This window comes from Drosophila navojoa, chromosome 3 (genome assembly GCF_054131105.1).
Source record: "Drosophila navojoa isolate 15081-1374.11 chromosome 3, UAZ_NAV_1.0, whole genome shotgun sequence".
In the NCBI taxonomy this organism is placed as follows: Eukaryota; Metazoa; Arthropoda; class Insecta; order Diptera; family Drosophilidae; genus Drosophila; species Drosophila navojoa.
Window position 1 is genome coordinate 16,936,103 of NC_142891.1, and position 17,441 is coordinate 16,953,543.

The window sequence follows — 17,441 nt, forward strand, 5'->3', positions numbered from 1 at the left end:
TGCCAGACCCTGAGCCGAAACGACGCCTGCATATAACTAGCCGTAATGCCGTTTCTTTACTTCATTTTTAAGAAATCAACAACAAGCCTTTAAATTTATGACTCATATTAGTTGCCACAAGCAGCAGCAGCAGCAGCAGTGCCAGCAGCCGCAATTGTCTAAGAGAAAAAACCAACACGGAACCTTTTAGATTGCAATTTGCAACAGTTTTAGCTGCAATTGCTGCAGAGACCCAAAAAAACCCGTTTAAACAGCTCAGATTGGCGCCCAATTAACGGCGTTATTTAACTTTCAAATACAATAGCAAACGTAGAGGGAGAGAGAGAGAGAGAGAGCGAGAGAGAGAAACGTCTGCTGCAATTGCTACTTGTCTCTTGTATCTTGAGTGTGTGTCGTGTGCACGGTAGCTGTGGCAAGTTCGTTGCCTAAGTCTTTTGTTAGCGCCTGTCTAAAGCAATCGGGCCGACTAATAACTTCATTTAAATTAATCTAGCTAATCGCCTCGATGCGTATGTCAGCAATTTAAAATTCAATTACCACAGCCGCTGCGTTTGAAGTTTCCACCGCACAAACAATTTGCATATGGCCCCCAGTGTGTGTGTGTGTGTGTGTGTGTGAGTGTGCGCCCGCTGTGGCAGCCACATCCTGTCGCCAGCTGAACGTCATATCCTGTGAGCTGGCCGTAAATTGCAAAAACCGCACATGCTAATCAACTGGCATAGAGGCTGGAGCAAACCGCAATTATTAAATTACATTTGCCTGCCTATGCAGTCGGCCTAATCGAACTGCCTCACTGGAGGCTGAGGGTCGGCTCTGGCTAGCAGAACTGTAGTAGATCTCAACCAGCAGCCACACCAGCAGTTGACGCTTCTCGCTAATTAAGCCAGCTGGACTTTAATAGGGGTTGACAGGCGTTTGCGGTAGTTTGTTAAACAAGTGTATAAAGTGCTATGTATATATATATAGGTATATGTATGTATGTATTATAATTAATAGCCAGACGGTCGAGAGACAAAAGAATATTTATTGTCTAGGCGTTGAGAGCATCCAGTTGAAGTGAGAAGTTGCGACGAGCTGTCAGCAGAGCTGCTACTTTGGTCCAAGCAATTAACTTGTTTTGACAGAGATTGATTTTCATGTGATATCTACAACTGCAGAAGCGTTGACTCTCTGACATCAGCCTATCAAATTATATCACGATATATATTTAGTTATAAGCAATTATAGTTATTATATTAATTGATGCATGTGATAGATTTAGAGCTAAAAACTTTTATATTTATGCATAAATAATTATTTATTCCACTCTGCGAATACTTTTAAAATGCGAATGAGCTGTGACAACAAAAAAATTATAATAGAGCTGGTCTTTACCTATGGAATAGTATATAATTCATATTTGAAGTAACACAATAAAAATTCTCTTCTATATTCAAATAGCAATGCATCAGCATATGAGCAACTCTTAGGGAAATATCTTATTACCGTACTCTTAACAGCCTCATCAGTTTCTAGTTAACCTGCTGACATCAGCAAGATACCCAAATAAACATTTTACAATCAATTTTGAATCATGAATCATATATAGAATTTGATTTATTACAGCTAAAGTTAGAGTTCAAGCAACTCAATTTTCAATTATTATTTTTAGCAGTTTTTAAGGAATAAGCTCTGATTGAATACTTTGTGCTTTTTGCATTTGTGCTTACTATTTGGAGAATTATGTCTTAGCTCCGGCTTCGGCTACGCACCGAAATGTCATGACTCACTGACAACATTGCGAAGGTCAACAACTGTTACAGCTCGAAGCACTGGCGACAATTTGTGCGCCTCACACACACACACACAGACACTCACACACTGAGAGCGTACCACACATTGTTTGGCCTTAGGTCGTGCGTAGGTTTTATGGCTCAGTTGGCTTGATTAACGCCAATTGGCTTATTACCAATAAGCCGTGCAAAGAGCGAAGAAAAACCCGATTTGCATATGAATCAAAGCGCGATTCTAACAAGCGGGCAACAAACAACGTACATTATATACCAGCGCACACATTTGCAGAGGCGTAGCCGAGGGGCGTGGGCCGTTGAGCAGCCTTCAAAATCGACACTCAGGCACACTTAGCGAGCTACCCACACAGAAGAGAAAAATAATAAGCGTTGGAGAGAGGGGGAGAGGGACGGTGAGAGAGAAATACTTTGTAATTAAAAGCTGTTACACGCAAATGTGGAGTTGATTGATTTTGAAAGCTAATTGAAGAGGCTTTGAGCCAAGCCCAAAAGTAGCCGCGCAAAGGGACGAGTCACTTCCTTAAATGCACACACATACACCCAAAGAGAGATGAGTTGTGAAGAACGCGCCTCCCGTGTGTGAAAACAATGAGCTATGGGATTTAATTTGATTGATGTGCCTATACGGCTCATCAACTAGCTGTTCTAAGACCTAATGTGGTCTTTCGCAGTTTACTTTTATGCTTGCAATACCCTGTTCTCGAAGCACTTCATAACGAGAGTATTTATTGCTCGCGAGAAGCTGTAAAATATATATTTTCCATTAGATTACTCGGAGTTATCTACGGCCTAGCCGTAGTCAAGCGTAAACTAAAGTCTTTAGTCTTAGCAAATGGCTAGCTGTTCCTCATTATATAGAGTATCTGCCAGCTAAAAACATATAATATAAATTACATCTACTAGTTTTTTTAAGTTAGAAAAATCGGCAGAGTGAATCGGCCTGCAGTCCAGTTCGTTGCCTGAGTCTTTCGTTTCGGGGAAGGTGGTCAGCCTGGCTGGCTAATTGGTGAGCAAAAGAGCGAACAAGACCAATAATGTACCGCCAGACAACAAATAACAGCATGTAATGAACGCAGCTTACAGTTCACTGTAGTTCGGGTTTTCTTTAGTTTTTTTTTCTCTTCGCTCAACTCAATGAAAAGTAAATTGGTCTGGCCGCCTGCTTTGTACATGGACATGGACATGCACAACATCCGAGGAGGTCCACAGAGCAAAAAATAAAATAAAAATAAATGTAAACACACACACACACACACACACATGCATGTATATACATTTATAAATGTATGCTTGTAGTTTTATACGGCGAATAAATTGTTGGCATGTTGCAGCAAGGCTGGGCACATGAAATTTATGCCATTTTAAAGCGAGAAATGAAACACGCCCCAAGTGCATTACAATAAATTATAGAGAAATATGAGTGGCGACCTCTCTCAATGTGCCTGATGTCCCTGATTGCCGTCTCGCTCGTTTTTGGGCCTCCCCGTCCTCTGATATCTCAAGTGCTCCATTATAAAGCAATTAATGCTGGCGACTCGCTCCACTTTGCTTATTTTAATAATTCATAAAAATAAGCGCATAATTAGGATGCCTGGGTGGGCCGCTGGCATGACTCGAGCAGTTCCTATGGCTTCTTCTTTAGCCTCTGCTCATTAAAAATGGCAATCTCTAAAAATAGCTAGAAACAAACATTTTAGCCTGTCCACTCTCCACTGTCCACTGTCCACTCCACTCGCCACATATTTTCATATTAATTATCCTAGCCAGCCTCTTGTACAGCTGTCGAACCTTATGCTCAACTGCTGTCGCCGAGCGCCGGTCGTCGTCTATTCTCTGGGGACGCAGATGCAAAGTGCTTGTCGGGCAGATGCCGATATGGCGACAGTAGCCGAACCGGGCCAATTCGCTGTTGGCCGTGCGCAGATTTAGCCGATTGGCTGCCATTGACTTTTAGCGATAATTAACACCTCGCTACGAGCCCTAAGCCAAATTGAAAGCCAAGTAGGGACAACTCCCAGTGCTCCAGCTCCTGCTCCTGCTCCTGCAACTGCTGCTGATGCGCGCGACAAAAAAAATAAGCAAAACTAAAGAACTTGTCGAGTTTTTTTTGTTGCTGTTGTTGTTGTTTTTTATTTTTAATGGTCGATTTTACATTTATTTTATTGCTAGAGCAAACTGGAACTTTACTTATTGATTTGCATTTTTACAAGCGTCTCCTTGTTCCCTGTCCACTGTTTGCTATTTTTGTATATTTAAATTTGCACAACATGTCCGCTGTTTTTTGTTGTTGTTTTTTCTTCTAGTTAGCAACGATTTTCAAGGTCTTTGAGTATGACAACATTAAAATTCACATATATCGAAAATATGCAGTGCAGCGTAAAGGAAATGCTGACTAAGATTTAACTGAACTATTTGAGGCTGTTCTGATTTTTTCCTTTTTAATCTCACTATAATATGTATGTATGTATGTAGGCGAGGAAGTATATTTAGTTTTTTCAGTTATTTCAAGTTTGAGTCTTAGTTTGGTTTCGGTCTGAGCTTTCCAATTAATAGAATAATATTTATATATTATAATAGTTATATTTTAATTGAAAATTATTTGAAATTAATTAATTGAAAAGTTGAATACGTAGAGATGTATTTATAAAGAATTGACATATTTTTATATTATATAAACAAAATTATATTATATAAACAAAATATATTTTATATAAACAAAATTTCTAGGAAAATATTACGGAAGCTGAGAGATATAGCTTTCCTTTAAATTCTTATTAGTTGCATGTTAATTAAACTTAATTTGAATATTCAGCTGCATATAAATGTATCAAATTAAATAAATAATAAATATTATAAATTATTAATTTTTTAAATTTGTATATTAAACCTACTAAAAATGGACAAAAAGAGTATTTTTCTACTGTTGCACCTCTGCAACATTATTTTTTTTGGGCATATTAATAAGAGGAAAAGTAATCGTCGGTCCATTCTGCTTTCTTAAAAAAATCGCCTACTAAATTCATCTTTAACTTCTATTCAATGGCTCGTGAGCCTTTTCCCTCTTTTCTTTTTATATAAAATGCTTTCAAGTAGGAAACAAGATTTTCTGGCATGGCTCAGAGTTTGTTGACCATGCTGGTCACATACTTGGCCACATGCGCTTGAGCCTGCCACTGTGCAACGAGACAACTGATTCATGTCTCTGGCCCTTGGCCAAGAGCAGCCGAATCGTATTGCGTTCGATTCAATCAACGCATAAAACACGCTCACACACTTACACACACGCACATTGTCAAATCGCCCACGCCGCAGTGACTCTGGCGAAGGGACAGTCAAAAGGCAGACCCAAAGGTGATTGGGCATGGAATTGGGAATTGAAAATGGTCAAACGGCAGCGTTGGACAGCACTTTTCATAACATGGCCGTAAAGGCGAGGGCAACTTGGCAGGCGGATCAAAAAATTATGCAGAGCACATACCACGCACACAAACGCGCCGTTGCCAACACTATTATACAATAGGCAAGCAAACAACAGCAACAACAACACCGACAACGACAACGGCAATTGCATAAAACTCTTTTTACAATGCGTCGTCGTCGTCGTCATCGTCATCGACAGCGCTTTCAGTTGTGGCATAAGCCCAAAAGATCCGAAGAGAGGATCGCAATGGCGACGCCGGGTCCGGGCACGTACGCAACGCCAACGGCCAACTAATGCCCAAGTATATATAAGCCGGTCGTGTTGTTGTTGTTGTTATTTATTGAAGTATATGGCAGGGCACGTTATGTTTTTGCTCAGCTGCCCCCGCCTTAAACGCGCGCATTTGCAATTTACAGCACAAATAAAGTTGGCCAAAAGAACTGACAGCAGCAGCAGCAGCAAGAAAAATAAGAAGACGAAGAAGAAACAGAAGAGTACAGCAACAACAACAGCTACAATGGTTTACTTCCGCCGGATAAATACGTAAAACTCATACAAATTAGAATTGCAAGCAGGCAACCATTAATCCGACGCTTCACTGTACGTGTGCCTGTGTGTGAGTGTCGTTCATTTAAATAAGTTTCCGCTAGCTTTGATTGATTCAGGCGCTGCTTAGTCATCCCTAACTGTACAGTTAAGCACAGGCGACACTTGCAATTGTCTGTTCCGCGTGAAAAGAAATCAAGAAACAAAACGAAAGACTTAGGCAACGAACTTATGCAGCCACCTTTCTATTGGCCTCCCATGCCATTTACGGTGCAGACGCTGTGTCCATATGTGGAAGTCTGGCATGCCGCCGCCAACAGCAATCACTGGCAGTTGCCGGAGCAGTTCACCTCGCCAGGCGTAGGCGAAAATTGGAAAGTCCAAAAGGCGCCAACGGGTCGACTGACTGCACTTAATGACTCCGCGGAGGGGCAAAGTTCATACACACACACACAGACATAGAAGTGAGTGCTTGTGCTGCTGCAGACAATTTACGACAGATTGGACATTTTACGAGGCCCAGCTAAGACACATTCTGTCATAAATAAAGGCTCAGATTTATCGTCCCTTCCATATGCATATATAAATATTGACATTTATGTTTGACACTGCTGAACTTGATTTTAAAACCAAAATGCCATAAAAAAAAATACTAATTAACACCTTGGCCATTGGGAGTTGGCCGCCAGAGTTGCCAGCTAATTTCTGGGCTAAATATTGAAGGAGAAAGAGAGAGGGAGAGAGAGAACGAGAAAAAAAAAAAACAAAGTCATGCAGTCAGCGCAGACAATGAAAGCGAAATCTCGTCGCTCCTCAGACTCCCGTTTACCGATGGGCTGATTGCCGACACTCGACTCTCGATTTGCGATTCTTAACTGCCGACCCGACTACTGACCATTCCTAAACGAAAAAAAAAAAAACAAAAATAAAACGAAAACGAAACGCAACAAAAAAAAACATGCGTCGCTTGCAGTCGACATTCTTTTTAACAAGTTGCCCGTTGACCAAGACCTGAAAAGGGTCTGCAGCGAGTTGGCAACGCAGCGCAGTCAAGTTAAATACGCCCGCCGTGTCCACTTTGGGCCCGGCCCGGGCCCGGACGGAGGCTGCAAGAAAATATCAGAAGATCAAAGGCATTTTAACAGCATGCGCTGAGCGTCCCAATGCAAACAATCAACACGACTGGCCACACGGCGCAGCGAGCGGGGCGCTGCGAAAGACAGAGTGAAAGAGAGTGCGAGACAGAGACAGAAACAGAGAGAGAGAGAGAGAGAGAGGGAGGGAGAGTGAGAGGGATCACTGCCTGTGGCACCATGGCCAATGTGGCATGGCTTAAGGCCCGAACCCGTGCACTTAGTTGGAGGACACGTACAGGATAAATTAGCAAATATTTGTTTTTCAGTTTTGCTGTGCCAGTTGCTGTTGCTGCTGCCGCGCCTCCTTCTCCTCTTGCTGCTGCTGCTGTTGCTGTATTTGTTGTTTTAGCAACGCGTCGCAGATTTTATTTCTTATTTAAGCAAAAATTGCATTTAAATTGTTTTTGTTGCAGTCGACGTCGCAGACATCGTGCAGCTACTTTGTAAAGGTTAAGCACTTAACCTTGACATTTTCGCTGGCCATTGGCCAGTTCTTGCAGCAGCTGAGCAGCTGAGAAGCTGAGACGCTGCACCCACTTGTTGCAGATGCCCAGGCACAATTAATCGCATTTCGCAATGTCTCAATTATGTCAAGCGATTGTCACAATCTTGGCACCCACTTTTAAGCCCTCTTAAGTTGTGCACTAAAAATCCGCACAACGCGCCCGAGCAGCTACATAAACAAAACAGTCAACACACCATAAACAAAGCCATGCGCTACCCCGCTCACCTCCCACTCGGCAGGCAGACAATAATATATCAAGACATTGCTACTACAAATAAGTTGACTACACGGGCTACTGCTGCTGCTGCTGCTGCTCCTACTCCTGCTCCATTGTAATGGAATAAAGAGATTTAGTAGCTTTGCCTAGCCACAGATCGAGGCTTCAGATTCAGCAGCAGCCGATCCCAGTTGCCAGCCACTCTTTGTGTGTCCTGCTGCGCCCTTCGACAGTCCTGCTCCGTCCAGCTCTGCACTGTCCTTCTGTGCGTGCAATGCTCCCGCAACTCAACTGTTTTGCATGCCTAAGCTTAAGGCCTGCTGCCGCATATTAATCTTATCAAAAACTTGTCAACAATCCCATAGCAGCCCATCCCATCGGCTGCTGACAACAAATTCGCATTGTTTCTGCATCTGTAATGTCTTCATTGTATGCATTTAGCTGATGAAGTGCCGTAGCTGGTTTCAATTTGGAAGATCTGATAATATGGCATGCACTAACAACAGCAGCCTGTGCAGCATATAAAACATGTCGAAGACCTTCGACAGATGTTAAACTGACGCATGTTGCATCAATTTCAATAAATTTGTATCTCAGTCTACAGGAATTTCATGAAGAAAAGTCATCAGGAATTTTAGATAGCACTTAGATATAGCTAAGGGATATGTATATATATTTCTTTATATGTATATCATAATAAAAATCAAGATTCAAAAAACTGCAAAACCCTTCAAAAAGTCCAATAAAATTTCACAGAAATATTCTCTATGCAATATAAATATTCTAGCTGTGCCACAAGTATTTCTTAGCTTTTACCAAGAACTACCCATCTCACGGCTATCCATAGCTGTCTAATGGCATTGGAATATTCAAGAACTGGTTAGCTAGCTTGTGGTTTCCTGCGATTCGTTTCGTTTGAAATGATTTGTGGGCATTCCGCACACAAATTCTTTGGCCCACTAATGATTTCCTGCTTGAGCACTGGCTCACCTAAAGACCCAAAAAATAAAAGTAACAGAAAATAAAAATAAAATTGGAGAGCTAGAGGGAGAAGCAGGCCAGAATGATTAATTATGGGCCAATGTAGGGTATTAGATCCTGGCCGGACGATGTGCCGAGTGAACGGTTAGCCTACAGCCAGTTTGTTGCTTAAGTCTTTCGTTGCGATTCACCAGAATTTTATGTATTTGGGTTAATGTTACACAAACCCCAGCGAAAATGTTGTTGTTGTTGCTGTTGCTGCTGTTGCTGTTTAGCATTTGCATTGCTTTAGTTTGATTTGAACACACACAAAAATTTCCAAGTATTTATTTAATGTGCACCGCAACAAACGGCGTCGCTCGACTGCAATTTCCTTCCGTCGAGCATCGAACTGCGCATCTTGATCGGACCAGAGCAGCAGCGAGTTGTGGTGCAGCAAGCGCAATAAAAATAATAGTATAGAAGCATTGGAGCCGAGTGCGTTCTCAGGCCGGCGGAGCTAAGCGGCTAAGAAACTGGTATGCTGGCTGCCGCTGGCCATTTCAAAATCTAACTGTTAACTTGAAAAGTTGAACGTACTTGCAGCATGCAACATGCAACGGCGGCTGCACCCACGGCACAACAGCTATAACCGCAGAGCGCCGACCAACGAAACGAGTTGAAAGCCGTTTTCCCTGTTAGCCAAGTTAGCCAAGCCGAGCCAAGCCAAGCCAGCCAAGCCAAGCAGCAGCAGCAGCAGCTCTTGAAAGTGGTTTCTTGTCTAACAGCGTTAGTATTGCTTTAAATTGTGCGCCCAAGCAGGGACCAATTGATTGCACTAACCGAGCCCCAACCCCGGCCCGAAGCCGAACCTGAACCCGCACAAGCACCCGTACCGCTGCCCGTGCCCATGCCACCGCCAGACCGGACTCTAATGGCTCCGCTCTGAGAGAGTTCTCAGCCAAGTGTCATAGCGGCGGATGCTCACAGCATTTATCATTAATCAAAAGCCCAAGCAGATGTCAATATTGCCAATGCGGAAACTGCATGCCGCATAGCGGGTACCGGCCCGGCATCGACACCGCTTTACCGGTGTGCCACTGACGATGCCGACAACAGCAACAGCAACAGCAACAGCAACAGTTGCTAGCCAGGTGGCCATTTCCGTTGGCTTTAGCTGGGTTCCTTATTTTGACACTGCCCTCGCAAAGGCAATTATTATTGTTGCTGTTGTTGTTGCTGCTGCTGCTGCTGTTGCTGCTGTTGTTGTTGCACTGATTTATGAGTTTTTAATGAGCGGCAACTTTACACGAATTGTTAACAACACTCGACTGTCGTCCGCAATGTAATGCCATAAAGTAGCTACTCTTAGCCAGTCACTCTGACATTTTAGCTCTACGAAATGTTGTCTCTGGGATGAAGATGCGCAAATGATACGCCAATGGGCGTTGGAATGCGCATGAGCAATTTTATTTTATTTCATTTTGCTTACCCTTTTTCTACCCTTGTCTATACCGTTTTGGGGCATAATAGCCAAGTCATTCAGTCGAAAGATTTATGAGCTGAATCTGGAAGCTTTGGCTTTGTGGGTTTGTCGAATGTTTTCAGTTGTTATTGGATTATCGTAATACGATCTGTCTGGAATTTCGCTGTGTGTCTGCTTATCGACATCAATGAATGATGAGACCGAAAGCTGCAAGCATTTAATATATTAATGTCATTAGAATGGAGTGTGTGTAAGGAAAATAGGTCTGGGAGGAGAATATGGGAGGAGTACGTGTTATATTTGCTTAAAACGAGGTTAGAGAGAACTTTATAAAATGTAAGATATATGATAAGAAGTCGATTTACAACTGATATAAAACTTGAATTCAGATTAAGCTCAGTATTTAAATATTCTTAAATATTCTCTTACTCTGTGTTTCTCTTCTCTTAGTCTCTCTCTCTCTCTCTCTCTCTCTCTCTCTCTCTCTCTCTCTCTCTCTCTCTCTCTCTCTCTCTCTCTCTAAGCTAAGTGAATGGTGTATTCATTGCTTCGCCCCAACAGTTTTTGTGTCTCTCACACAATCTATATATACACTCCTTCTCGCCCGCCCCCTCCTTCGCTCCCTTTCCCTCTCAGTCTGTTTTGTTGTCGCTTTGTGTGATTGATTATGCATTTTCATATGAACTGGTTGGCCACTTGCAACTTGTTGCAGTTGCCCATATCAAAAGGCGTGCGGCATGCGGGCAGAGCCGCCGCAGACAGTGAGTCGATAATTCCGCTGAAGCAATGAGTTACAGCCCGCAGCCAGTTGAGACAGGCCGGCGGCGCAGTGTCAGGCAGGCGCAAACTGCTGTCTACGGCGCTGTCAGTGACCTTCAGTTGGCGGCACTCAACCCGCAATTAGACAAACTGCACCACCAGCAAGCTAAAGGATGGGCCCGACAGCAGCAGCAGCAGCAGCAGCATAAGCAGAGGCAGCCGCAGCAGCAGAGCCCAGGCGCCCGCCGCCTGCCACACAAGATTTATGTGGCGACTGCAGCAGATCCTTTGAACCGACAGTTCTGACATTGAGAAACCATAATTAATCGATCAGCCCACCAGCAGGTGGGCGTGGCAGCTGGAGTATGCCCAGCCTAAGCACGCCGATCGTCGGCTAGATTTATGGCGGCAAACACGAAACTGGGCCGCAACGACTGCAATTTGGAAATCAGTCAAGAAAAACAAATGTTAATAAATAAATGACAAGTCGTGACATGCAAATACGAAATGTTTATCGACAGCAGCAGCAGCAACAACAGCAACAACAAACTGACTACTGTTAAATGAGTTCAAATAAAAGCAATGTAACTCGCGTCAGCATCCGGTTGAGCAATTGAATTTCTATGGGGTGTGTGCACAGTACGTGTCTCAGAAAAAACCTTAGAAATATATACACACACACACACACACCTATCCGAAACTGTGGGCAATGCACAAAATGTTTGCCTTCACACATTTTTCACGCTATCAGCATTTATTTTTAATAAAGATGCGATCAGCACAGCTCAGTTCAACCACTGCCTGGCTGTGTATATTTATATATATATATATTTTTTTATTTATTTATTTATATAGTATATATTGGGGCTCGTATTCATGTATTTTTTTTTCGGCCAAATTCTGTCACTGGCTTCTTTGGCTTTGATTTAGTGGCTAGACAGGTTAATACAAGATGAGATCATCGCTGGCGATGCTCTCGACGACGATGTTGAAGTTGACTGAGCGCCGGGGCGCTTCAAAACGGTTTTCTGATTTTTTAGACCTTCGTTCAAAATGTTGACATTGTAAAAATATTTTGATTTGCTGCCATCAAAAATCTATTTAAAATAAACAATGGAATTGCCGTTAGTTCAATTGCTGGAAACAAGTTTGAAGAGGTGCTTCAATACATACGAGGCCTAGATGGTTGCTCGCTGCCAATAAGATTTGGATTAGAGCAAGCTGAATAGAATTACTTGCAAGCGAGCTACCCGTAAATAATTAATTCTAATTGTGCAGAATGTCTTGAATTGCTGCCCGACCTTTGGCTAAATGGGAAAACACGTTTCGCAGGGTGATAAAAAAAAAACACACAAAATAAAATAAATATTTATATCCGGCCTATACTAGACTAGCAGGCACTTAAAGCTTTAGCCAATTTAGTTATTTCATGCTAGTTGCAGGCAGTTTATAGCACTTGGCATTGTTAGATCTTCAATCAGGCTTAACGAACAGCCACAACAGCGATGGCAGCGGCAATGGCAACGGCAACGGCAACGGCGAGCCGAAGAACACATTCACATTTATCACGCACATTTATCTGCTTGTCAGCCGGAAGGGAGTCGCTAATCCCCCAGCTGCCCAGCCTCCCAGCTGAGCCCAGTAACCAACCAAATTACGCTCATTTTGCGGCAAACATAAATTTATCAGGCATCACAGAGAAATATATTCGCAAACTACATTGTGAGCGCACATAAAACGTAAGTGCGAGAGATCGAGAAACTCGAGAGCGGCAGAGGCCATGGCTCCTGCTTTAATTAAGTGATCATGAACATGGACAACACACAAAAGCGCCCAAAGGCCACGGCCACGGCCATGGCCACGGCTATGACCACAGCCATAGCATAAACGGCCAAACAAGATTAACCGAAAAGGCGATGGCCTTCAACATGGGCCGGGACCCGAGTCGAAAGCGTAACCAGAATCTGAACCTGGATCGCTTCAAATGTCGTTAGAAGCCAGTGAATCTATTGGCCTGAGCAGAGTTCGCAGAGCACTGCAGTAGTTATACCCTGTAAATGTTGTGAGCAGCGGAAAAGGGCTCCTTAGTGTAGAGTTTTGAGTGGAAACTTCATTTGGATATCCTAAAGGGTATCTCAATTGAGATTGCCACAGCTCTATTTCCTTTGACTGGCAGTAGTTATACCCTGCATATGACTCAAGTTGAATGGATTCCTCGTTTTTATAGCCTCCACTGCCTACTGGGTATCTCATAGTAGAGCCAACTGCTCATTGGCCTGCGATTTGTTCCAGCTTTATTTCCCCTAGCTGGCAATCGTGCAAAGCGCATGTAATTTAGCTTAGAGTGTGTATTTTATTTAAGCGTTTATTAGCTGATAAACCGAAATAGATAAATCGTACGACCACAGACGAGCCACCACAGCCAGAGCCAGAGCCAGAGACACAGCCGCAGCCACAGCCAAGGAGCAGGGCCAGGCCCACAGCCGAAAAGGCGCTGCTGCTGCTGCTTGGACTCCGTTGAAGTTTTTATTGTGTGCCCGGGGCGCGATTTATATGTGTTTTCTGTGCAGAATACACGCAGATAATGGCAAATATTTTAACATATGCACACACGTTAACGCTCACGCCAAGTTAAGAAAGTTGTTTGTTGACGCCCCGATGAAAGGGCGCACTGGCCGCACTGGCCGTCCATGCCAAGCCATGCCATGCCCACAAAACTCATGTACATATTAATGGAGAGTATCTTCTGCGGCCGAGGCTCGTCTTCCGCTGCCTCTTCTCTCGCCTTATGCTTTATGCATGCCGCACGTAAATTCAATCTAACGTAATGTCCGCCACGACGTCGGCCCGACTTCCGGCTGGCAGCTGTTGTTTGATTATGTCATAATTATACGGCCACCTACCTGACAATCCGACCATCGGCCGACCACCATATAAAGATGCTATCAGTTTTCACACAAAATTATTACGTTTTCCTCCGGCCAGCGACAATTTTGTATTGCGTTACGACTATTCTACCAATTAACAGGCCTTGCCTTGTCCACTTCTCTCCATCCAAAAGTCTATGAAAATCCAAAGCAGCTGAAAACTGAAAGTGGAAAATGAATGCGTGAGAAAACATGCAGCAGCAGCAACAACAACAACAACAATGGCCTATGGCCAGTTCACATAGCTATATATATGAAAAAAAAAACTATATAAGTGTTTTATTTTTTTGCCAGAGGTGTTTTCTCTCTCTCTCTCTATTTGACTGTTTGCTGTAATTTTTATGCTGGTCTGTGTTTGCAGTGCCGTTGTATAAATTTTTCAGAGAAAAGGCAGAGAGATAAGCAGAGACGCTGACGCTGACGCCGACGTCGACGTCGACGTTGGCGCTGCTCATGTTTGCGCATAAATTTCAAGTGTCATTTACCCGTCTTCGCACTTGCCGCACATTTTTGTAAGTGTATTTTTATTTGCTGTTGTTGTTGTTGTTGTTGTTACTGTTGTCTTTTGTTTCTGTCTTTGGTTTTTTGGTTTTTGGCACCTGTCCCTGATGACCAGGCCAATTTTTGCAGGGCTCTTGAGCAGCGTGTTTGAAATTTTAAGTTAATTATGTGTGTTTGTTTTTCTTATTCTTATTCTTGTTTTTGCCTTTTGTTTTCTTTGCTTTACGCTCTTAAGCAGGAAATCGCATTACAATATAATTTAAGTACAGCCTAGCCGTACGCATGATGTTTACTTGACTTGCTTTTAATTGTATTTTGAATCATTTTTAATGTATGTCTTATTCTCGTCTCTTCTCGTTTCAGCAAAAATGAAAATATTTTTGCCACTAGTCACGTGGATAGTGCTACTACTCTCGAGTACAGTAAGTATACATAAATAGAAGCTAATCAACTATTCATATGCCTTTCTAATGTAGCTAAGCATCAGCATTCAATACATCCAATAACTTTAGACTTATAGATTTAGACTAACAAAAGAAGTCTGGCTTTTGTGCAACTTAACGACCTGACTAATCTCATCAGCTGAGAACAATATGGACTGATAAAGGTGTGCCTTGCTCCGGGTTCAAAGGAAAGTCAGCTGGGGTCAAGCCATAAATGTTAATGGGATTCGATTAGAGTCGAGGCATTGTCAGTTAGCACATGAACAATAATTAATTTATGACTTTGCCCAGAACTCTTGGCTGAGCTTTCACACAATGCCCGAGGCTCTATTGACAAATTTACGAGCTGACAACTCATTATGAAACGAAATTTAATACAAGCACTAAAACACAATACATATAAATAAATAAATATATATATACATATATATATGTACATATATGTATACATATTTTTGTATGAGAAATGATCTCGGGTGTGCGAGCAGCAAATGCTCATAATGATGCAACCCGGCGCGGCCAAGATGTTTGATGGCCTAACGGTACATGTCCGGCCGTCCGGCCATGCAAATGAGCCATAAACTAGAAATTATAGCCAAAGAGCTTTACTTTTGGATACTAAGGCTGGAGTCATGCTCTCAGATTTATTAAATTTAACAACAAACTGTGAAATGAGAGAAAATACGAAGCAAATAAGTCAGGAAAGTAAAGGAAAAATTTGACTTGTTGCTTGGCAAATAAATTGGCAGTTTAGACAAGCAGCCGGCAAATGGCATTAGATAGTTGACTTGATGGCGGCTTGAACAGAAAGAGAACGGGAAAACATGTTTGTGCGGGCAGATGGTGTAATGATAGGACAGAACAAATAATAAACCAGAGAACTCAAGAGGCAGAGAACTTTCAGATACTCTATTTAAATTAGAAGTACTTAAAATACTTTTTAAAAAATTTGTGTAAAAATAAAAGATAAATATTTCGTTGTTAAAAAGAAGGCTTCACTGGTATTTAATCCTATTTGAAGGGTCACATCATCTAGAGTCACTTAGTAGGCCCCAAGCATTGTATACCCTTACTCAAGAAATTAAAGTCCCAGACAGCCGGCAATTCAATGGAACTGAGAAATGGGCAACGAAGAAGACCCGAGCCACAAATCGATGGTAGAAAGCCGAAAAACGTAATGAATAAAAATAGCCGCATTAGCTGTAAAAACGCTTTGATAGTCATCGATTTATGCAGCAGCGGTCTAAGAAGAGTGAGGCAGAGAGAGAGACGGACGATGACGACGGCGGCGGTCTGCGGCAGAGCCTGAACCGGTGCTTTATAAATTGGCCAAAAGAATGCTTTAAGCCTTAAGCCAAGCCGCAAGTTCATTGACATTCACCAGCTCACGCATTTGTTGGCTTTTCGCGACACTGTCTCAATGGAGGGAACTTTTTTTGATTTGTTTATTTTTTCTCTTTTGACGTGCTTTGCTTTCTATTTGTGCGTTGTGATTTGATGATTAATGTGTGCGAAAAGGGTAGAGATGTTTTTGCTTTTCATTAATTTGATTAGCCCGGCAGGCAGGCAGGCAGCAAAACAAATGACTTAGGCAACAAACTCGCCTGGCTGACTTAGTGATACACAAAATGCGAGTGCGCGCCTCAAATTTACCCATCGACAGTTAGTTATTATAACGGATGCACTTGAGCGTTGACGGGCGCTGTCATTGTCTCAGCTAACTTGGCTAACAACTTGGCTAACAACAAAAATTGCATTGTGCTCCGACGTCGCGCCGCTCAATGTCATGGGAGTTTCGCTGCAACCGCAGCAGCAGCAGCAGCAGCCTCATCTTCATTGCAATACACTCACACCTTTAATTGCTGCATGTGATGATGCGACTGCAACTGCTGCTGCTGCACTTGAGTGCATGCGCTGCTTATTGTGCGGCCTGTCAATTGATAAACCAGCTGGCTGGCAGGAGGCGGCGGGTGTCTGCTGGCGGTTAGCTGCTGCCGGCTGCTGATAGCTGCATCTATTGTTCAGCAAGGCCGCTAGCGTTGCATGGCGTGAAGTGAACACAACACAAAACCAATTGAAAAAAAAAAAACCTCATCTCACACTCACAACGAACATGTGGATAGAACTTCCACACAAAGTTTTTGCTTTTTTTTCCTTTTCGCTGATAAAAATCTACTTAAAACAATTCTCAGACTTAACTTGAACTTGACAGCAGTGAGTGCTTCATGCTCACACCTTAGTTTTTATTGCACTCTTTAGCTCATTAGCCGGCTAGAAAGGTGGCAATGCGATTCACGTGTCTTGGAGCCAGCTTCACAGTAATTGGTTCGATCGGCAAACTGAGCAATCCTGAGCATCAGCCTGAGCAGCGATAGTCTTTCAGTTCCATCATAAAACCTTTTACGGCCCAATTGGACACACGATCTAGACAGGCAAACATTAAATAAAACACAAGTGAAATACTTAAATGCCAGCTTTTATGACTGCAGACAGCAGACAGCGGACAACACAAATTGAGAAGTTTTTCCTAACGAACTCTGATAAGGGATCATTTGAGCTTTGCTCTAATACTATTTAAAGCAACATGATTTTTTTTAATCGACAGCATTTACTGTTAACATTTATTTAGAGAAGTCAACAGAGTTAATTAAAATATATTGATATTAGTTATGTAAATCGCTCGGCAAGTTCAAGTTTATGCTCCGAGATGACACAGTCTTCGGTCAGCTGTTTACCTTTGGCCCGCTTTC

General features: G+C 42.7%; 1 protein-coding gene across 3 annotated transcripts in view; it reads left to right on the plus strand.

Annotated features, from left to right (window-relative positions):
• dpy (fibrillin-like protein dumpy) overlaps nt 1-17,441 on the plus strand; it is a 112,058-nt gene that overhangs the window by 4,448 nt on the left and 90,169 nt on the right. For all 3 annotated transcript variants that reach the window (XM_030385153.2, XM_030385154.2, XM_030385155.2), the window contains exon 2: nt 14,612-14,670. In XM_030385153.2, coding sequence (XP_030241013.2) covers nt 14,617-14,670 — 54 coding nt within the window. In that variant the 5' untranslated portion in view covers nt 14,612-14,616. The remainder of the gene's footprint in view (nt 1-14,611; nt 14,671-17,441) is intronic.